The following is a 23,488-nucleotide window of genomic DNA, read 5'->3' on the forward strand; positions in this document are numbered from 1 at the left end:
GTTGGAAAATGAGTCTACTTGTTATGTAGAAAATACACAGAGCGGGCCAAAAGCTCCCTGCTCCACTCCATTCTGATGCACCCACTAGTAGACGACTAGATCCATTTACTCAGTAGTGACAGGGAAAAACACAGGCAGGATTACTTTCTATTCCATCACATCATTCTAGGTGAGACTGTTGTGTTTTGTTGTGTTTTTAATCAATAACTGGAACCCTCCTACCACTATGACTGAATAAAAATCCAAGATTGATATCGTTTGCTGGTCTGGCACCTTTATCAACAAACCTTAAAGGTTTTAAGTGTCAATCCTGACATGACTTGGATTCCGTTTAGCATTGATTGTCTAAAGGTCTTAAAATGACCTGAGATTGCTGTAGGTGAGCGCAATCATCATTTGATAAGTTAGCAATGCAAGGAATGCATTTAATGCAAATGAAAGAGAGAAGACAAGAGAAGCTAATATTTGAGCTAAACCCTCAAACATGGAGTCACTGGGCTCCAGTTAAGCATTATTGACCCTTTAACACCTGAGGGGTCGTCGGTGACGCTTAAACAGAAAATCGTTATCATTCTGCAACTTTTCAACCGCTAACACGATCAACATAATTCCGTTGATCATGGAAGAAAATTTTAAAATTACAGTAAACCAAAGAGCATAAACACTGGAGGTTCAGTGTTAAAGGATTAACTGATAATATGCTCCAAAATGTGATGTCCACACATGTGGACGCCAGGTCTTCAGACAGGGGTGTCAAACTCAATCACACAAGGGGCCAAAATCCAAAATAAACCTTAGGACGTGGGCCGAACAGGATAAACATTTATTGAACATTCTAAAACTAAATTTTTAAAACGTTTTAACATAATTATGAACTAGATACAGTGTATATAGTATTATCTACAATAATGCTAGTGTGAATGCTGTAAGCTAAATTTGGCTGCTGCAGATGCTAGTGCTGATAGCTGAAGATGCTGAAATTGATGGTTAAAAACGCAGAAGCTGATAGCCAGCTAAAATATATATCTATAATATAATACTAGCTAAACTCCAAAATAGGCAAAAAAAAAAAAAGAAAATGCCAAAACATCTAGCATGTAGCTCAAATTTTAGCCAAACACCAAAAACAGCCTAAAAAAAATAGCCAAAACAGCTTGCATGTAGCTCCAATAATAGCTTAACTCCAAACTTGACTAAAAAAAACCTGAAAAATGCTTAAATTAGCCAAAACAGCTAGCATGTAGCTCACATATTTGCAACACTTCAAAATATCCCAAATATCTGGGGGAAAAAAAGCCTAAATTACCTGAAACAAGTAGATATTAGCTGAAATATTAGCTAAACTCCAAAATGGAAAAAAGCAGATAAACGCCTAAATTAGCAAAAACAGCTAGCATGTAGCTCACATATTAGCAAAACTTCAAAATATCCTAAAAATCTGGAAAAAGCCCAAATGACCTAAAACAGCTAGCATGTAGCTGAAATGTTAGCTAAACTCCCAAATAGCCTAAAAATCATAGTAAATGCCAAAACAGTCCAAAAAGCTAGCAGAATGACAACTTTTTAAACTTTAAAACCATAACTTTTTAACATAATTATAAATGATAAAAAGGCAAGAATGTTATTCCAGAATAAATCAACTTAAATTTTTGGCCTCTGAGCTTCTCAAATCTTGTTTTAGTGTGTGAGAGGAAGATGTGACTTTTCTGAGATCTGACTTCTGTGGCTTGAAGTGAGTAATAACTGAAAACTTTGTGGCATTCTGTCACTTTGATCAAGGCTTATCTGTCCTAATTTCGACATAACCTCACATCATGATACACTTGCAATGCGTTTTGCTCTCAGAAGAGGGCTAAGCAAAGCTTTAACAGCAATTCTAATAGTGGGACACCACCTCAAGACAAGCAGAGGATTTCATTCAACAATATAACTTTATTTTTTTCATTTTTTTGGTGCAAAGCCAGAAAGTGACAACATCAAAAGAGCGTAAAAGATTGAAAAATGGTGAGGAAATAAAGAACACAAGCTGTTTCAGTTTACAAGTGGGGTCAGGACTGGTTCTGTCTGCAACTTTTTAGCAGACAAAAAGAAAGAAAATTTAACACATCTGGTTATGGTTAGATTGGCACCAACCAAAAAAAAAAAAACAAAAAAAAAAACTGAAAGAATGTTTTTCCATTCATGAGACATAAAAGTCAAACCTAACCCTATAAACTCTGCTTGACTAACTGATCTTCTATTTCTGTGCACAATGCATGCATCCTCTATCACAGTGATTGGCCAAGCTCCATGTTTACATTGCTGAAAGTCAAGCGCTGCTGAGCTGAACTGGAAAGAGGTCTGTGGACAGGAAGGTTGGAGCTGACTCAAGATAATCACTTTGCTCTGCAAACATGATTCGGTACAAGCAGCAAGAACACGCACACACGTCACTGTCGTGCATGCTGCACATGTATGTCACAGCCTGGGAAAAGCAGGGGGGGGTAGTTAATGTTGTGCTCCAATGTAAGTATTAGAAATACTTAAAATATCTTTAAAAATTATTAATCGGGGCTGCATTCTTAGATAATGAATAAAAAAGCTCCTTTTAGATTTTATTTCAGCTGCAACCGCTTGTTACAAAACTGCAAAAAAAAACAAATACAAACAACTTTATCTTTAAATTGAGTTAAGCATGAACTCATCTTGCTTTGAATTGCACATTTTGGCAAAAATTTAAGTTGCACTTGTGTCTCGTAACATGCCTTTGTCAATAAATACTAAATGGTTGTCTTTCTTCTTAAAGGGTCACCAAACAGGGAAGTTGGAAGCTGACTCCTCCCACAGCCGAGTCAGAGGGGTGGGGCTTGGGGAACAGGACTGTTATCGTTACTGGAGCTGCAGATCATGATGTGGGACTTCTGAAACTTAAATGCTTTGACCAATCACAAAATTCAACTGTCATACCTCGATTAAACCTGTAGGGGGCAGCACACAGACGGTTTTTGACTATATTTTCGAGAATTAAACAATTTTATTTTAATTTATCAAAAAATTGGCAACAGACAGCACTTTTAAAGCCCAATTTAAAGAGGTCAAAATCCATAAAAAAGTTGATTTAGGGTTTGGTTACCCTTTAAAGACCAACATCAGTGAAAATTGTGTTTTTAACATGTTTTGTGGCATTTCTCTCATGGAGGACATATATAAAGGAATTTAAGATTAAAATAGCATTTTCGTGTCTTTATTGAAATTGTTTTTTTTAAAGAGTGAAAGGATTTGTTTTTACAAAAATAAATATTTTTTAGCGTTTTAAAATGAACCACCTTGTGCAAAAGACAATGTCAAAATACCTTCAAAAATGATTTAGAAAAGGGTAGATTATACTAACTATGGTGAGTAATGATATTTTTATTTTAATCCCAGTTCTCCATTAGAACCCAGAACACTTTTCTAATTAGTCTACATCTGAAATAAGTTTACATTTTATTTTATTTTTCAATAACTACCTTTGTTAATGTAAAGAATTATCCATGCAATTTGGTTGTAGAAATATTTATTTCTAATTTGTGAAGTGTTTTGGTTTTTCTCATTTTTAAATAATTAATTTAGATCAAGAAATTAAACTGACACCTCCCCCTTATCAAGTATATTTGTTTGTATTTGGTCAGTTAGTGTTCTCAAGTTGATTTGATTCTGACTGGTTGTTTCAGTGTTGTAGGAGTTAAAGCTTTTTTACTTGGTTTTTTGGTAATTTACTGCAGTTTGAGAGAAAATGATTTGTATTAGTGCTGGGCAGATCAATCGAAAATAGAATATATTTAGTTCTATAGCACTTTTCACAGAAAGAATCAACAAAGTGCTTTGCAAAAAGAGAATAAAAACAGATCAAAACACAGAGATGTAATAAAAACCAATAATAAAACAGCTAAAAAAAACAGTAAAACACAGCAAGACATACTAAAACAAGGACTAAAATCAACTAAATGGCTAAGAAGTTACAAAATATTTAAATTTATGTCATTTTTTTTAATCGTTAAATCGTTTTTTTTAGTTTTTAGACTGTTTTGCATTCTCTTCTTCACTTTTTATTTAATTTCAAGAAGTTTTAATTTAAAAAAACTATTTTCCCTTTAATTAAAATATTGTCCTAATTTATGTTGATCAAGTATTTAAAAAAACGAGAAACTCACAAAAAAACATTCACAGCGATTAAAAACAATAGAAATTTTTAGGTTGATCTGAGATCCACCTCATTTACGAAAAATATCAATATTGGTATCGATATTGGTATCGATATCGGCGATATTGATCGGTATTTGATTGATACCTGAATGCTCGGTATCGCACAACTCCAATTTTTTTTGGCCTAAGTCAGGGGTGTCAAACTCAATCGCACAAGGGGCCGAAATCCAAAGCACACTTTCAGTCTCGGGCCGAACAGGATAAACATTTATTAAAAACTTAAACTACATTTTTACAACTTAAAAAACGTAACTTTTTAACATAATTATGAACTAGATATATAGTATTAATTGCAATAATGCTAGTGTAAATGCTGTAAGCTGAATTTGGCTGCTGAAGATGCTGAAATTGATTAATAAAAACACTGAAGCTGATAGCTAAAAATTGTGAAGTTAATAGCTGAAATCACTGAAGCTAATAGCTGAAAATGCTAAAGCTGATAGCCAGCTAAAATATTAGCCAAATGCCAAATTAGCCTGAAAAAAATGTAAGTTAGCCAAAACAGCTAGAATGTACATGAAAAAATAGCAAAACTTAAAAAAAAGCCCAAAAAACTGAAAAAAATTCCAAATTAGCCAAAACAGCTAGCGTTTAGCTGAAATATTAGCTAAATTAAATAAATAAATAAAATCTTAGTAAATGAAAAAATAGCCCAAAAATCTAGCAGAATGACAATTTTTGAAACTTTAAACTATAACTTTGTAACATAATTATGAATCATAAAAAGGCAGGAATATTATTCCAGAATAAATCAACTTGAACGTTTAATAACTTTCAATACTTTACTCTCCATAAAAATATAAAAATATATTTTGTCAAAATTATACAAGTTACAAATCAACACAAGATAACATCGGGCAGTTAATAACAATAAAATAAAATGATCTGGAGGGCCGGATAGAATTACCCGGAGGGCCGAATCTGGACCTTGACTTTGACACATGTGACCTAAGTTCTAAATAAAAAAAAAAAAATAACAAAATCCTGAAAATATATTTAATGATTAAAGGGTTTCATTGAGAATTATTTTTCACTATTCCTCATGACTCTTTTTCTTTCCCTGAATCTCTATTTAAAGGACCAACTGAAGTAAGTCCATTTGAGGGCGCTTTTATTGTGAAATTTTTGCTTGTTAGCCTTTTTTGTTTTGTAGCTTTCTTTCTAAATCTGCATTTGTTTTGGGGGATTTTTTGAGTGTTGTTCTTTAGTTTTTGTTCTTGCTGAATCAAACAGAGCTGGTTGAGTGTAACTTTGATGCCAGGGACCGCAGCTCTTTTCCAAACTTTAACCAAAAAGCATCGAATGCGAACCCAAACCACATGAGTGGAAAATCACAAAATGCAATATTTCCGATGACGAGAGAGTGGGAGCCCCATACAAACACAGTCATCTCATCCTTTTTTGTTAGCTGTTTGATTCTGATACAAACATTCTGACTCTGATTTATGGACCAAACACGCCGTTTCAGGACAAAAAAGTTCAAAGTAAGACGACTGTAACTTTAAGAACAGTTCTTCACACAGCTGGATCCAAGCTGTGATAGAAGAAAACTGAGCCGAGTCAAAGTCAGCAGGACTTATCTGATAAAGGTCATATGTTCGCTTCCAAAGTACACAAATCTTGCAGAAATGCCTTTGATGTGACAAAAATGCATGTCAAGGTGGTTAACTTTAACATAGTGCGATGCCATTAATGGAGGCTGTCTGGCTGCCATGGGTCTGTTTCCCAAGCTGAACGTTCCTCCTCCAGCCTCTTTAAAGATTCACATTAAAGTATCTTTGATTGTGTTCTGAGACGGTGGCTTAATTCGCTTTTATAAGTATGTAATTTGAAAAAGACGTCCTGACTGCAGCTGCTGAGCTTATTGAAAAAAGCTGCAGCTGTGTGGAGCTGCAGAGTCTTAGGTCAGTTTGTTTTGGTTTTCTCTGGACTGAAGCGCAGCTGTCTTGAGTGGAACGAGTCTGCAGACGAAACCCCGTCTGCTCAAGAATGTCTGACCAACAAGACTGATAATACTGTTTTCAGACAAGCTGCTGAGACTCTTAAAGTCCCCCGCCAAGGAAAATCATGTTTTTGAGTTTTTAACATGTATTTGTGGCATTTTTCTTATAAAAGAGAACAAATGTGATAAGAAATTATTTTGTTTTTTTGTTTCTCCTTTTAAATTTGTCAATTAAACTGTCACATGACATCTGACCATTGACTGTCTTTTTTGAGTCTTGTTTTTTGCAGTTTAAAAAACATCTAAATGTAAATATATAAATGATAAAAAAAAAATATGTAAAAGAATTGGATTTACTTGTATTTATTTGTAAAAGATCGTTTTTTACTTGGTTTAATTTGGTTTGTTAAAAAGCAAGGACTTGTAGAGTCGGAGGACATGCATTTAATAAGACCCATTCTTTTTATTGGTTGTTTGTGTATTCCGCACATTTTTTGTAAATCATATAAATAGCAAACTAAACCAATAAACCTGAAACACAGGCTTCAGATAAACATGAAAGTTGACTTTTAAAGACATTTATGTTGTTAGATTTTATATTAAAAAAAAGTCATAATCATAATTAAAACACTACTGGAAACATTTTTTTTAATTAAACAAAATGGTGACGGGGGCTTGAATTCTTATTAAAAGCTCTCATTACTTTAACCACAAACAGGTGTGTTTTTGGCCCAGATGTGGAGCTGGCAGGTGTGTTTGCGGCTACAATGTGGTAATGACTGTCATTACAGGTGAGGTGGAAGCAGGCGTGCAGAAGGCCAAACCAGAGTCAAGAGGGAAGCAATTACATTTGTACCAGGATGTGAGGGCACGGCCGGTTTCTCCGCACGTTCAGCACACACGCACTCACACGCAGGCATAGTCGACGTTTAAACAGGCGGACGAAATAGGCAGAACGGGGATACTTACAACAACATTCACATAAATTTGCACTGAAGAGTTTTAAATTTAGCTCCAAACAAGCTCCTCAGATCATATCTGTGCCGTAAATAAACTCACATTACCACTGGGGTTTTTCACACGGTGTATTTTTACCAATGTTAAGAGAATAGACTCACTTGTGAAATATTTTTAATTAAAAAGATTGTACATTGGATGGAAGTACAATTAATAATTTAACAAATAAATGTCTTAGTTGAGCCTCGTGTTAAACCAGGAAGATTTATGACACAGTTAAGTGTTGTCATGTCCCTATAAGTCAAGATGAATTATGACCAATCTGCACTCAACATGCGCACACGCAGATCCAGGTGACTGCTGTTGAAACAAGCTGTTCTGTTCTCAGACCGACTCAGTCTGCTCACTACCATCTAGAGTGAACCCATCCTGGCTCTAAAACAACTGTACACCTGCTAACAGAAACAAGTGCATTTAAAACAATCTTAAGAATTCTGTTTTAAATTTTATTTTCTTGACTGACACCCTCCGCTTTTAGCCTCAGCAACCTCACTTTGCACTTTGCTCTCTCTTTGAGGAAAATTCGCACATAACATGAGTTGGAGGGGAGGTTAAAAGAGCAAGAAAGTAATGCGTTTACTGTATATGTCACAGGTGTTTATTTTCTCCACCCATATTTGTAACAGAGATAAACACAAGACTGTTGTTTATTACTGGGGTTGAATTTACCACAACTGAATAGAGTTAAAGTTCCACGTTTGGATTAAAAGCAATCAGTTCTTCTATGTTACATCCAACATCTTTGTTTACTAATAGTTCTAATTCTCTTTATTAAGCTGCTGTACTGGATTTCTAATGGTTGTTTACCCTTTAACACTAGAGCTCCAGTGCTTATGTTCTTTGATATACTGTAACTTTTCAACCGTTAACACGATCAACATATCTCCAATAGATTTTCAAGGAGAAAAGCAGCTTGCGCTTTTTACGTTAAAGGATTGACCTATGGTGTAGTTCACACCAGATGCGAAGCGTCGTAATCAGCCGCGGTCCTCCGCGATTTTCCATTGGTCTTCCGTGGTCCTCCGCAGTTTTACCGCTGTCCTATGTGATCTTCCGCTGTCATATGAGGTTTTCCGCAGTCCTCAGCAGTCCTACGCGGTCTTCCGCTGTCCTCTGCGGTCCTATACGGTCTTCCGTTGTCCTCCGCGGTCTTACTGCTGTCCTATGCAGTCTTCCGCAGTCCTATGAGGTTTTCCGCTGTCCTCCGCGGTCCTATGGAGTCTTCCGTTTTCCTTTGCGGTCTTACCACTGTCCTATGCGGTCTTCCGTTGTACTCCGCGGTCTTACCGCTGTCCTATGCGGTCTTCCGTTGTACTCCGCGGTCTTACCGCTGTCCTATGCGGTCTTGCGCTGTCCTCCATGGTCCTATGCGGTCTTCCCTAGTCCTCTGCTGTCCTCAGCGATCTTCCGTTGCCCTATGCAGTCTTCCGCTGTCCTCTGCTGCCCTCTGCGGTCTTTCGCTGTCCTCTACGGTCTTCTGCTGTCCTATGCGGTCCTATGTGGTTTTCCGCTGTCCTCCACGGTCTTCTGCTGTCCTCCGCGGTCCTATGGGGTTTTCCGTGTTCTTACGTTGCCCTCAGCGGTCCTATCCAGTTCTGTGCACTCCTATGCGGTCTTCCGCTGTCTTCCGTTGTCCTCAGCAGTCTTCCCTGGTCCTATGTGGTCTTCCGCTGTCCTCCACGGTCTCCTGCTGCCCTATGCGGCCTTCTGTTGTCTTCCATGGTCTTCCTCTGTCCTCCGCGGTCTTCTGCGGCCCTACATCAAACCTCTAAATGTATTTATGCGCTTTTTTACTTCTGGTCTACAGATAATGATCCATACGGCTGTCTATCAATTTAGTAAGTTTAGGATTTCTTTATAGTTTTATATTTCAATGAGTCTATTTCACTGCTGGTTTGGATCTATCCGGCCTCAAACAGTTTAGACAGCAGGGCATAAACACTTCAGATTAGGGATTAATTTGATTTATTGTTCCAGCCAGTCAGTTCTTTGGCGTCGGACAGGATGGAAGACTCTGTCAGTGGTTGGTTTGTTCTTCAAGTGCAGATTATTGTCATGGTGTTGCCTAATAATCGAGAGGATCGTGTTTTGCTAACGGTTGCTGTTCTCAATCTCCTGAACCAAATTCTACTAGAAAAAAACACAAATGCAGAAAACTGTGCCAGAAAACTGTCTTTATTTTTTGTCTCCTTTATGCTTTACTCGCAGACCCACCAGGACTTGTTTCTCACAGTCTCGTCTTGCTGTTGTTTGATTTACTCGACGGCCTCTGACCCCGCTTTTGCTGAGCTGGATGGACTTTTGGCCCTGATCGGCGTTCCAACTGGTTCATCTCCAACACAACCCCACCAGCGCTCACTGCACGTGTGTGTTTGCATGATTAGATTTAAGGCTAATTAATTGTGACAGCAATGACCTCATCTGACCTTTGAGCTCTCAGACCAATGCAAAATCTTGAGATCAGGATAGTGTAATCTTCATGAAAACACGTCTTTTCTCATGACTCTTCGGACTTCCAACTATGTCATATTGTTTCTCTAAACATTCAGATATTCAGATGGACAAATAAATAAAGTGATGATCCTATTAAAAGTAAAAAAACAATATATCTAAAGTAGAAAAGGAAATCACAATGTTGTGTATTTAATTAGAAATTTGCATTTAAAAAATACATGTAATGGAATCCTTTTTTTGACTCAGACCAAAATTTTCATTTATTGTAGTGAAATTGTACTATTGTTGTTCTAATATGTTATTTCAACGTCATAATGACTATAGAGGGCCACAAATCGATACAGATGCTTCTTCTTTTTCAGGAAAACAAAACAAAAGAAAAAATCTGGTTTTATAATCTACACAAACTTTTCCAAACTTTAACAAGTGTTTTTTGCTTTCTTATTTATTTCCTTAACCCTAATCAAACATTTAAAACCAGAACAATAAAGAAATTGACTTTGTGGTCCAAAAAGGAAAAATTGTCAAACTTTGGAGTCGAGTTTTAATTTTTTTTCATTCTTTTGTCACCAGATTATCTTAAAATAAGATCAACTTTTTGCTCAGTAGGATGAGGACTGGCTTCTGGAAAAGAGAAAGGAACATTTGGTGTTAAATTGCTGAAAAATATCCATGAGGGGGAATGGGGGAAACATAATAATAAAAAATAAATAAATAATAATAATGATAAAGAATTACCACTTAAAATTCAAATAAAATATTTTTAAAAGACATCTTTCAGAAAATTCTACCTTGATAAATAAGTTACATGACGTGATAATTTCTCACACAATTTGGCAGAAGGTCTTGATTCTTCACAGCAACATTATTGTTTTATTTCCTTTTTTGTATCAATTCATAAAAATTCAGACATTCTTTGAATTTCATAGAATTAAAAATCTTTTCTCAAAATAAATATCCATCCATCAATCATCCTTTATTCATTCATCCATCCCTCTATCTTCCATTCATCTGTCCATCAATCTATCCAATTATCCTTCCATCCATCTGTCCGTCCGTTCGTCCATCCATCATTCATTCATCCCTCTATCATCCATCCATCCAGACATGCATCCATCCATCCATCCATCCGTCCGTCCGTTTGTCCATCCATCCACCCACCCATCCATCCATCATTCATTCATCCCTCTATCATCCATCCATCCATCCCTCTATCATCCTTCCATCCCTCCATCCATCCATCCATCTGTCCATCCATCCATCCATCCCTCCATCCATCCATCCATCTGTCCATCCATCCATCCATCCGTCATTCATCCATCCCTCTATCATCCATCCATCTATCCATCCATCCATCCGTCATCCATCCATCCCTCTATCATCCATCATTCATCCATCCCTCTATCATCCGTCCATCCATCCATCCATCTGTCCATCCATCCATCCGTCATTCATCCATCTCTCTATCATCCATCCGTCCATCATCCATTTATCTGTCCATCAATCTATCCAATTATCCTTCCATCCATCCATCCATCCATCCATCCATCCATCCATCCATCCATCCATCCATCCATCTATCATCTGTCATCCACCCATCCATGACACAACGACTCAAATTGCTCGGAAATAAGATTCATTTTTTTCTAAAAAGTCAAAGGCTTTTAAATATTTAATTAGTGGTTAAAAAAGCTTGAAATTACTGATCACATACAAGAAACCTCACCACAAAAAGGTGTTCCCATAATCCAAATAAACTCTCACTGTTTTACATATTTCCAAACATTAGTACTTTTGAGGCAATGCTGAACAATAAAAAATAGTGCTTGACAACTAAATTTAGCAAAATCAAACATGGAAGCCTGTGAACGTTTATGAACTAACATGGATCCACTGGCTAATGAATTATAATGTCAGATGTAGATCCCTGCTAGACTGTGGTTTCCATACAAGAGCGTCCCCCTGAAGCTCTGCTGAAGGCATGCAAATTATGGCAGGCAAAACCCGTCGTTAAAATTAGTAAAAATGTTAACAAAATAGAGATTGATTTTACTTTTATTACTGTTATAATAAGTATTTTAAATTAAACTGCATTGGCAAAAATGCACTCTTGATTGCATGATCTGTGCTGCATTCATGGGCTGAATCCTGCACTATTGAAAAAAAAAAAAAACTGAAATTCTATGGAAGGATGTTTGTGCCACCATACTGGAAGCAAAAGTATCACTTTTGAGATCAAAATTTTCTAAGTGGCAAACAAAGTGTAACGTGTTAAGAATAAAAAAATATAATTGGCATATGAAAATATTTAATATTTGCTTTCAAAAAATATTCTTACAATTGTAATCATTTTTCCCCCTATCTTTGATTTTGTGTTGATACGCTTCTGTTTGTGCCAGCCTTCTGAACAAAGCTTGCAAAGGACAAAAACATTTTTGAAAGCAAAAAGAAGTTTTTGAAAGCAAATATTAAATATTGTCATTTACAAATTATGACGTTCTTTTTCTTAACACTTTATATTTTGCTTGTAATTTAGAAAAATTTGATCTAAAAACTGTAACTTTTGGTTGCAATATATTGGCACAAAAATCTCTCCATATAATGCTTATCAATTACTTAGAGATTGTAATCTAGACAACTCAAAAGTCAGAAATGTGTGGTGGTCACCCCACTGTCTTAGCTGTGCTTTCAAAAACATTGCAGGTTGGCTTTTGTTCACTGTTTCTTCAACCCTTGTTCTATTCTAGGCATGTCTACATTTAAAACGGGGTCATCTGGACCCCACAAGACAGCACGCTTATTTTTAATTTTTTTTTTTTTAAGGATTTCTTATCTTCACTGGTGTCCGTGGCAGGCATTAAATCCTGTCCACCTTTGTCATGGGACGGATCACGCATCAATATAAGTGTCGGGTCATCTGGACCCATAAAGATAGAACAAGGGTTAAGATGAGGGACTCCCTCTTAGTTTTTTACACAACAATCTACATTTTCACAAGAATATTTGTTGAAGTTTATTTGTTGCGTTTTGATACTTCTACCTCCATGCCTTACCCTTGGTTTTTCTTAGGGCATTTATTTTATCCAGATGAAGTTATTGCCCTGGAGAAGAATATTGTGTTTTTTTTAAGTCTACACAGTTTGAAATATTCTGATTTTAAATATTGATATTTTCTAAAACTTCCTGATTGGTTTGTAAAGTATGTTAAGACATGCAGTAGCACACTTCCTGTGTTTCAGAGGGTCTGTGTTAATAGGATAGTGCTTTTCCTGGTTATGCAACCACTCTGAAGGCCTCAATCCCTTGTTCCTTTTTCCTTCTAAGCCTTTGATAAGGAAGTGGACAGATTGTTTCTTTTTTTCATCTCTGCATGAAAGACGGTGGGAGGTTGGACAGGTATGTGTTACAGGACAATAGCTGGTAAATCTCCACACAGCAACTACACCAGAGCTTTGAGTGCATGCTAGTAGAGAAAAGCTAATCAGCTTTTGGCAGATGGGCTAATGTCTTTACGCTGGCTGAGAGGAGGACCTATATTTAGCGTCACACTCTCCCTCTTAACAAGGGATAACAGTGGCCCTGTTCTCCCCTCTGAGGCTACTTTGTCTCCCCTTTCATCTAGAAACCCACAGTAGTAGTAGTTAAGAGTATGTGCAAAGAAACGATCTGGATTAGTGATAAAGATGTGATCTCACCAAAATTTGTATTATAAAGGTTGAAAAATTTGACTTTTGGTGGGACAAAGTCAAAGAACTTAACAAAGGCACAGACTCAATGCAGGAGCAAGATTGAGAGAAACAGATTTGGTGGTAAAACTTTTTCTCAATGTCAGCAGGGAAAGTGCCATCTGGAGGCCAAGGCTTCAGGGCATTAGAGCCATGCAGACCTGGAGCCAATCCACTCAGCAAAATACCAAGACTTCCAGGAGACCAAGGCTCTGCTGGAAGTACGGCCTGCGTGGATCCGTGACATCTACCTGCTGTTTGAGATTCACTCAAAGCTAATAGGGTTGGCAAACGACACTGTGACGTCTGCAGACGCTCATCTGTGACGTCTTGTGGAGGGAAATCCTTCACGTTCAGCTGTCACATGCTGGCATAGAAAGCGGTGCCCACTGGGATTGTACGGTCATCCAAGAGCGTTGACCGGGTATGGCCGGGGTGTCAAACTCCATCGCTCATTTATTGATCATTTATTGATCATTCTAAAACCAAATTTTTAAAACTTTAAAACTGCAACTTTTTAAGATAATTTTGAACTGCATATATACATTACTTGCGATAATGCAAGTATCAATGGTGTAAGCTGAATTAGGCCGCTGAAGATGCTAGTGTTGATAGCTGAAGATGCTAAAATTGATAGCACAAATCACTGAAGCTGATAGCTGGAAAAGGCTGAAGTTGATAGCCAGCTAAAATATTAGCTAAATGCCAAATTAACCTGAAAAAAAAAATTGAAAACAGCTAACATGTAGCTGAAAAAATACTCAAAGTTCAAATAGCACAAAAACTGAAAAAACTGAAACAAAACAGTTGCGTGTAAATATGAACTTAACTCCAAAATAGCCTAAAAACTTTTTTAAAATGACAAAATTAGCCAAAACAGCTAGCATGTAGCTGAAATATTAGCTAAACTTCAAAATAGCCCAAAAAAGCTGAAAAAGAATGAAAGTAGCCAAAACCGCTAACTTGTATCTGAAATATTAGCTAGACTCCCAAATAGCCTAAAAAAGCTGAAAAAACCCCAAATAAATTAGCCAAAACAGCTAGCATGTAGGTGAAATATTAGCTAAACTCCAAAATGGCCTAAAGAAATCTTAGAAAATGTCAAAATAGTCCAAAAAGCTAGTAAAATTACAATTTTTCTAACTTTAAAACCGTAACTTTTATACATAAATGTGAATAATAAAAAGGTAGGAATATCATTCCAGTATAAATCAATTTAAACTTTAAATAACTTTTAATATTTTACTATCCATAAAAATATATTTTGCTAAAATTATACAAGGTGGAAATGAGCGGAAGATAAGAATAAAATAAAATGACCTGGAGGGCTGGATATGAATACCATAAGGGCCGGGTCTGGCCCCCGGGCCTTGACTTTGACACATGTGGTCTCTGTCGTTGATCCATTTTCTATGTCTGAGCAAGTTTACTGAACATTTGTTCACGTCCATGTACTACTAATCAATATCTTGCGCCTGTGTGTCCTGTGAAACGACAGGAGCTAACGATGATAGAAACTGTTGCTAAGGACTTTTCTATCAACCAGATCCAACGACAATAGCAAATGCAAAGATATAATGACTTTGACGCATATGAAGTATGGACTCCTTTCAAATTCAGACAAAAAAAAGGCATTTCAAATTTAAATGTGATTGCATTTCTATCCAAAAATGACAAAAAAACTCATTTTTGATGGTCTTTTTTGCTTTTTATTATCAAGTTTGTTCACTTGAAACAGTTTTCTAACCTTTTTTTTCACTGGGGAACAATCATTCAGTCTTATCAGAGCAACAGAAATCCACATGAACAGCTCAGAGCACACAGTGAACACAAAAACACTCAACATAGTTGCTGCACCCACTTGCACTGCCCGTCATCAGCCAAAATATTAATTAAAAAAAACTATTTAGCCAATGCCACAAAAGAAAAAAAAAATCCTCAAACAGCTTTAAAAATCTGAATGCTAGCCGAGCTCACAACCTGTACAAAAATAAAGACTGAAATATAGAAAAATAGGAGATTTGAAAGAGTACAATCAGGGAACCGGAACTCGTCTTATTGCCGTTTCACAATATGTTCAGCATTACAAACTCTAAATGGTTTTCTCACTGAGAAATTACCTCAAAAGCTTTGTGGTTTGATGCAATAACTGTGATGCCCCCCCCCCGTACTCTGCTGCAACATCCCTGCTGCACAACCATTGACTTCTTTACTGCACTGCTCAATCAGATCAGCAGATGTTTGAACGTTTTATGGGTAAAACAACACAAATACAATTCATTTTGTATGCAGATTACTACCTTACAGCATACAGACAAATATTTGATTAATACAAAAATTAAATAAAAACTAGGCATCTATGGAGAGATTTTTGTGCCATCATATTATAATTTCAAGCAAGCACACTTTGAGGTCATTTTTTTTTAATTGCACGCAAAATATAAGGAGTTAAAAAAAACTTCATAATTTGTAAATACAAATATTTAATATTTGCTTTCAAAATGTTTTTTTTTTCTTTTTGCGTTTGCAAAAAATGTTTTTTAAGAAAAAAAAATTGCAATCATAAAAATATTTTTTAAAACAAAAAAAAAAGTTTGCAATCGCAAAAATTTTTTTGACACCAATAAAAAGTTTTTCCTTTCCTAAAAAATATTTGTGAAAGTAAAAAAAAAGTTTGCAATCGTTAAAATATTATTTGAAAGCAAAAAAAGGACTGTACAATCGCAAAAATAATTTTTGAAAGCAGAAAGAAGTTTACAATTGGAAAATATTTTTTGAAAGCAAAAAGTTTGCAATTGTAAAAAAAGGAAAAAAATTTGAATCATAAAAATGTTTTTTGAAAGCAAAAAAAAAACACTTTAAAGTCACAAAAATAATTTTTTAAAGCAAAAAAAAGTTTGCAATTGTAAAAATGTTTTATGAAAGCAATAAATTGCAATCGTAAAAATATTTTTTTGAAAGCAAAAAAAGTTTGCAAATGTAGAAATATTTTTTGAAAGCGAATATTAAATATTTTAATTCGAAAATTATGAATTTTTACTCTCAACACTTCACATTTTGTTTGCAATTTAGAAAATTTTGATCTAAAAAGTGAGACTTTTGCTTCCAATATAGTGGCATAAAAGTCACTCCATAGCGATCGTGTGATTCTGGTCAGCAACCGGCGTCCATTTCAGAAACAAAACTTCAGGTTTAATTGGACCCGTTTTGAAATCAGCATTACCCTGACGAGCCTTTTGACTTCAGCTCTCCCTCCCCACCCCCACCTCTACTTGACATGGAGTCACTGCTTCCTCTTTGGTGATCAACATGTGCAGCAGAGTTGCTGATAAAAGCAGAGCCTTCAGCTAAACAACATTCAGCAGACCACTTGGTTCCGTTCCCGGCTCAGTGTAAGAGACCGTCCTCAGCACTGGAGCGCTCTCACGTGCTTCATACATTCATCATCATTTTCAATGAGACATCAACTCTTCTCTAGGATCAAGAATCACAAATATAGCTCTTCCCTTTAGGCTTCGTCTAGGCACTTCAAAAGTTATTCCTGTTATTCCAGAAATAAATCATGCATTGGTTTGTTGTTTATTCGTTTGCTTTCGGTTCAGAAAAACTTCAGTATCGAAGTAAATGTTTGGACGTGTAAACAGTATTCAGTTCCCCTTCTGTGAAAAGCCTCTGCATACAAACAACATTTAAGCCAACTGAATACTATCAGGATCCTCTGTTAATTCTGGATTGTATTTTGGTCAAATGGGAATTCCTGTGAGACAAAATTCAGAACCCACATCTGGGTTGCTGCAGCTCAGATGCCCAGTCAGTATCTCTCCGGCACAATGTGCTCGTCTCTTCCTGCTGTGGTACCAAAATCCACTCCCTGATCCAGATTCTTGGCCTTTTTTTCTCAGGAACATCTCTTTCATGTGGCCATGAGTTCCACCAGTTCCAAAAAAAAAAAAAAAGTGCATGGGCAGACAGAAAACTTAGCTACAGGGCAACCAGGTGGCATACATGGGATGCTGCAATGTAGAAAGGTAGTGCTGGAGATGTGAGGGTGGACAAGAGTAGACCGGCTGAACCTGCGCGATGTAATAGTTGCTAAAGTTGCCGTCTGAGACGAAAGGGGCTGGCTGGTAGAAGCAGGTGACGTTAGCGGCGTTGGGGATGGCGTTCTGCTCCGCCAGGACACGGAGCGCCAACGAGGAGATGAGGCTAAGCGTCTGCCGCCTCTCGTGTCCCATCAGGCACACAGTACTCTCCTGCACCACGTCGTACAGCGTCGCTAGATAGTCGTACTTTCTGTCCTCCAGGTCTACAAAATGGTTGTGGAGATACGACTCCAGCTTCCTCCTCTGCTCGCTCACGTCGGGGAAATCTATGAAGAAGCGCGAGCACATGTACCGCTGCAAAAGTTTCATCTCGGTGTCCGACGCTGCGCGGAAGCCCCGGACCAGCAGGTGGCAGTATTTCAGCAGACCGCCTCCGCGAATCTCCTCCGGGCTGCGAGTGCAGATCAGGCGCTTGCGCAGGTGATCTAAGGCGGTCGGAAAGTCGCCGTAGACGCTTTCCCCGAGGATCGTCGGGTGGAACGTGGCGGCCATGGAGTGCTCGGAGCATTCGTAGAAGAGCAGGAGGGAGTCCAGACGGATCTGGAAAGAATCCACGCTGAACTCAAACTGCCGGCGAAGGGAGTCCACGAACTTGAGCTCCACGTTCTTGCCACGATTGTTGGAGAGCGAGATGAGACTCCAGCGGTCGGAGTCGTTGCAGACCTTCACCATCTTCTGCACGTAGGCCTCCTGTAAGGAGAAAAGATGGGGAGGATTCACAACTGCAATGAAGTATTTAAAAAAAGAGAAGAGTCTTCCTCCTCCTCTTCTGTAACAGCTGCACTATAGTTCTGCATTCCAAAAATATATGACAAGTACTCATCAGAAAAACTGAAACAAGGCTGAAAAATGTCAGCTTGCCTTTGTTTAAAGTCCCCTATGACCATTTTTTATTTTAAAAAGCATTCCCACCAATGTTTTAACTATGATTATGAAGTTTTTAACCAAAATCCCACAACCTAAATGTCTTAAAAAAACATTTTTCATGTTGATCTTAAGCCTCTGTTTCTGAAATCTCCTCTAAGGGGGCGTGGCTTTTGGAGCTGAACCTGATACCCCGTCGCTAGCATAAATCTTCACCACCGCTACATAAAAACATCCATCACTCTGGGTAATGTCCAGCCGTATGGTTCTGATCCGGATGTCAGCTGGACGAGGAAGTGAAGATCTTCATGGACAGAACTTCCTCCAAAATCCTGATTCTTTCTCCTTCCAGTTCACCAAAGACTCTTTTAGCTAATTCTCCAATGTTTATTGACTGTGATCAATACATTCAATCATTGGTTTCTCAGAGTTCTTGATAAAATAATCAAAGCTAACATCAAAATGCTCTTTCATTGATTTACAATCCTTTCCAACTGCGGTCAAATGAGCCGCCGTTCACATTTCCGTGGTCACATCAAGAAGCTCCGTGGAGTCTGGTGGAGATTTTCCAGCGTTCTCAGTCCTGCTACCGTAAGTATTGGATGAAACTCACACCAAAAATCCAGTGATGCTGATTTGACCACAGAAATGTGAACGGCGGCTCATTTGACTGCAGTCAATGTGAAGATACCATCTTCTCTTCTCCAGAACCTGAACTAGACACTAGGAACAGATGAGGGTTTAGTGCATGTACAGCAGAGCTGCTGTGATGTGAAGATCATTAATTCAATTTAAAAGGAGAAATACTCGGAAATCCAAAACAAAATGATTTCTTATTACATTTGTTCTCTTTCATTATTAAAAAATGCCACATTTACATGTTAAAAACAAAAAAACATCATTCTAGAAGTCAGCATGAGTAGTTCTAAGGTGGTCCATTCTGGTTAGGCCTCTGTATCCAGGTAATCCAGAGTCAAATGATTCATATGAATCTAACTCCAATTGGATTAGACTGAATCTTCACTACCTTATAATTTCTCAAACATTTTCATTTTTACTTCCCCTTTTTAGAGGTTTCCCGAGGACGTGAAAATGTGAAAAGTTTAAGAAGTTTAGTTTCAGGCTGTGTTCCACGTTTGTGTCATTACCTTTAAGGTCACTGGTGTGATCTTTTCTTTATTCACTCCCTCGGGGAAGAAGTCCAGAAGCGAGTCTAGAACTAACTCCTTGACTATCTGAAACTCCATCTCTCCCTTCAGCTCGGCGCAGAATATGAGGTCCAGATCTTTCCATCCCAGCCCGCTGTCCTCGTGCAGGACGTAGCTGGCCGCGGATCCGTTGAGTCGCACCTCCCGGACGTGGATCCGCTTCTCCTCCATGCGGCTCCGGACCACCTTGACGATATCCCGCGGCTTCACCTCCAGGGTGGGGAAGTTCCATCGGCCGTGGATGGGAATGGAGCCGGTCAGGATGGTGTCCAGTCTCTGCACTTGCTCCCAGTTGAGCACGCTGAGGCTGATGCTGTCCCCGTCCGGCCCGCCGTCGGTCGGAGCGCACTCGACACTCTCGTCCATGATAAGAGGTAGACAGTGGGGGGTGTAAACGAGAATCAATCGGAGTAATTTCGGGGCATCAGAGAGCTGCAGCGTCTCCAAAAGCGGAGGTGCGGGCCGCTGAGATGCTGGACGCCAAAACGTCTCCGCGCATGACGGGAGGATCTAGCGGGGCGGCGTTGCTCCACTTCAGTTCAAACTTTGGTCCAGGTTCTCACCGCATCCAGGACTTCGTTGCTCCTCAGTCAGATTGTATCATCAGGATGGTGAGGGAACAAAAATCCCCTTTGGCTCACTTTTACGCACAGACTTGTGCGCACCGCGCCGCGCGACTCACAACTCCAAGCATAGTTTTAAGGCTCCCCTAGAAGTTTTCTGTCGCACACCCACTTTTTGGAAGCGGTGTATAGCCGCTTAGCCTTCACATTTTGGCCGAATTGGGGATTGCTGGTTCTGCGTCATGCCGCAGACGATCCGCTCCACAGCTGCAGGAGAGGTTGTGACCAGCGCGCTTCCCGTCTGAGGAGAGACGGGGCGGGTCCGTTTGACTGACAGATCACAATTACTAATAGCTTTCTATATCTGCTCTGAGTGGCTGCAAGCTTCAATATTAAGGCGTGCCTAAAAACAAGAATTTCTTGTTTTTGTTCCCACAGCTTTTTTTTTTAGTGAACTTTAACAAAACTTACAAAAACGCTGCGTTACTATTTGATAATATCATATTTAGCTCCAATTCTCATCAGCTGTAAAATAACTTAAAATAATTTACTTATAAGGGAAAATATATGATGCAAAAAATGTTTTTACACTGTTAAAAGTGAAACATTGGATCATTTAACAAAAGTTATATAATTTGTTACATTTAATTTTTTTAATCAAACTACATTTTTGAGTTCATCAAACTAAAATTTGAATTCAACGAAAAAAAATTTTTGAAAAGTAACAAATTACAGAATACTGATATGTTAAGACTATTGATTATCTCCAAGATCGTATGCATACAAACTTCTTCCTTTTTTCTACTAATATTTCATATATGTTGCAAACAAATGCAAATCCTAAAAACATTTATTAAAGTTGTATATATTCAATTAACACGTCTTGGATTCAAAGCGTAAGATAGCTGCCAATATGTGGAGTAAGGGCCACGGTTGTCATGCAGAATCTATCAGCGCAAAGCTTGGCGCCCATATCTGCGTCACTGCAGAGGAGCCCATTAACCAGCTTATCACAGATTACCCTCAATGAGCGCTGACACACATGCGTTGGTACATGGAGACACACATGCATCCTCAGTGTTGGAAATGTCATTCTTTAAAGCTGATATACTAATACATATATGTTTTAAACAAGGAAAATAAACTCCAGAAGTGTGTTTTAGGTTTTATTTTAAAGTATTTTCTAACTGCAGCTGTCAAAACGTTATCCATTGAGTACATGAGGTATAATGACATGAGTCACTTCATAATCCTTGTCATTTCTCAACACAGCTTTAGAGTTGAGTTTGCTGTGGGTTGTTTGAATATCAGGGGCATTTATTTGTTCAGTGAGCTGCTTTCACTTCTTGGTTTCTGAGCGGAACTCACGTTTAGACGCCAGCGGAGCTCTTTACACAGGACAGCGGGTCAGCCTCTCCGCTCATTCACCCACTGGCTCAGTGTCAGAGTTCCTGCCTAGGAGACTTACAACAAAGCAGCTCGTTATCTGACCTTTGACATGCCAAGTGGATGACACCAGCTTGGTTCTAGATGTCTGACGACATCGGGATTAAGATTTCTGCCAAACTACAGACCGGTTGCCAGATAAAAGACATTAAAAATGAATATTTTTCTGCATAATTATTCATTTTACTGTGTTACACAACCTCTCTGACTGACCTTTTTCTGGCCATCTGCTTTTTTCCTATAAACATGCAACTTTAGTGTCCAAATTTGTTACTTTCCTCTCTAATGACAAGATTTATAAAGTGGGTATGTTTATATGGGTTTACATTTTTGTGGTGATTCCACTAGTCCAGGGGAGTCAAACTCAATCACACAACGGGCCAAAATCCAAAACACACCTTAGGTTGCGGGTCGAACAACATAGACATTTGTTGAACACTTAAAACGGCATTTTTAAAACTTTAAAACTGTAACTTTTTAACATAATTATGAATAATAAAAAGGCAGGAATATTATTCCAGAATAAATCAACTTTAATCTTAAATAACTTTCAATATTTTACTCTCTATAAACATATATTTAGTCCAAATTGCACACGTTAGCAATAAGCGCAAGATAACAATAAAATAAAATGATCTGGAGGGCCGGATAGAATTACCCAGAGGGCCGGATCCGGCCCCCGGGCCTTGACTTTGACACGTGCACTAGTCTGTCTATTTGTGTTCATCCTCTTTCCGACCCCGTTTCACTATCACTACTCATGAAAGTTCATTAAGAGATTATTGTGAACCCCTCAGGTGAAATGTCGTCCATCCCTCCTTTTGTCTCTCACTTCCTCCACTTTAATCTGGATTCTCCTTCACGTGAAGTTGCATCAATCCGGAACTGATCTGTCTTTTCTGTTATTGCAGAATTTACTCTGAAGGATGATGGTGCATGACTCAAAAGTGTATGTGACAATTTAGTTTTAAGGCTGCAGATTCCCTCTCAGGATGTATCTGCATGCTTCTTGAACTTTTTGTGTCTGACAAGACAAATTTGATTGGTTTGTAATTGTAGAGCTGATCTAATTCCAGGTAACAAGAACAGGGCTTGAGATGGAACATCTTTACTTCATGGTTCAAGTATATCGCTCACATTTAGGGCTGGGAATCACATATATCACTCATGGTATCGCGATACAGCGATAATTAGTAAAAATAATTTCTAACAACTTACATTCTATAGAAGAACACATTTTTTGGGAAAATGTATCCCCATTTACTTTTTAGCTTGAACACAAATAATAAACAACTTGTGTCTCATTTTGTGACACAAAAATAAACATTTTAGCGCAACATTGCTGAAATCAGTAACACTATGTCTTTGACAAGCATTGACAGCAACTGAATTGTAATTATCTGTAAAATTCAGTGTTAAAAATACTAAACATGAACAGCAGAGCCACTACTTAGTACAAAATCGTTGTAAACAACAGAACAAAAATTAAATAATTCAAGTGGCTGCCCAGTAGCTACATTGGTGCTCGAAACAGTCAGTTTTACAACAACAGTTTTACTAAAAATTGTGTTTTAGACCACAAATGGTTACTTTGAAATATTTCCTTAAAATAGTTTAGAAAATTCCTTCCTTTGAGTTTATAAAGATGTTAATTTAGTCAGTAATGTATGTTTAGGTTGACTGAGCGTTAGCATTAGCAGTCCTATGGGAAATTCTGTTAAATGTTAGCATTAAGCTATTGGACTTCAGCTTTATGTGCTAAATTGATTTATATTTTTATGAATCGATTATTGATCTATTAAACTTAAACCGATTCAAATCTATTAATCAATTTTATTAACCCAGCCCTACTAGAAACAATAGAAGATATTGTGGTTCAGAACTGCAACTGTTACACAGAACCAGAACTTGTATTTGGCTTTTACCATAATTAAATCTAAGT

At 37.8% G+C, this 23,488-nt stretch overlaps 1 protein-coding gene across 1 annotated transcript; it reads right to left on the reverse strand.

Moving 5' to 3' along the window:
* Positions 1 to 16,922: 16,922 nt before the first annotated feature.
* On the reverse strand, positions 16,923 to 20,441 carry LOC112137160 (terminal nucleotidyltransferase 5A). Its single transcript, XM_024259316.2, has 2 exons — positions 19,478 to 20,441; positions 16,923 to 18,155 (listed from the first exon to the last, which is right to left on the reverse strand). Exons 1-2 carry the CDS (start codon positions 19,901 to 19,903, stop codon positions 17,340 to 17,342), a joined length of 1,242 nt encoding a protein of 413 aa, XP_024115084.1. The 5' UTR covers positions 19,904 to 20,441; the 3' UTR covers positions 16,923 to 17,339.
* Between the last annotated feature and the right edge of the window lie 3,047 nt (positions 20,442 to 23,488).

This window comes from Oryzias melastigma, linkage group LG24 (assembly GCF_002922805.2).
Source record: "Oryzias melastigma strain HK-1 linkage group LG24, ASM292280v2, whole genome shotgun sequence".
Classification (NCBI taxonomy): Eukaryota; Metazoa; Chordata; class Actinopteri; order Beloniformes; family Adrianichthyidae; genus Oryzias; species Oryzias melastigma.

Bases quoted from the DNA above. Each gene is read 5' to 3' on its own strand.
- LOC112137160 (XM_024259316.2), bottom strand. From the start codon at position 19,903: ATGGACGAGAGTGTCGAGTGCGCTCCGACCGACGGCGGGCCGGACGGG. The intron at 18,156-19,477 runs GTAATGACACAA...TTCTCCTTACAG, and splicing joins TCACACCAGTGACCTTAAAG to GAGGCCTACGTGCAGAAGAT.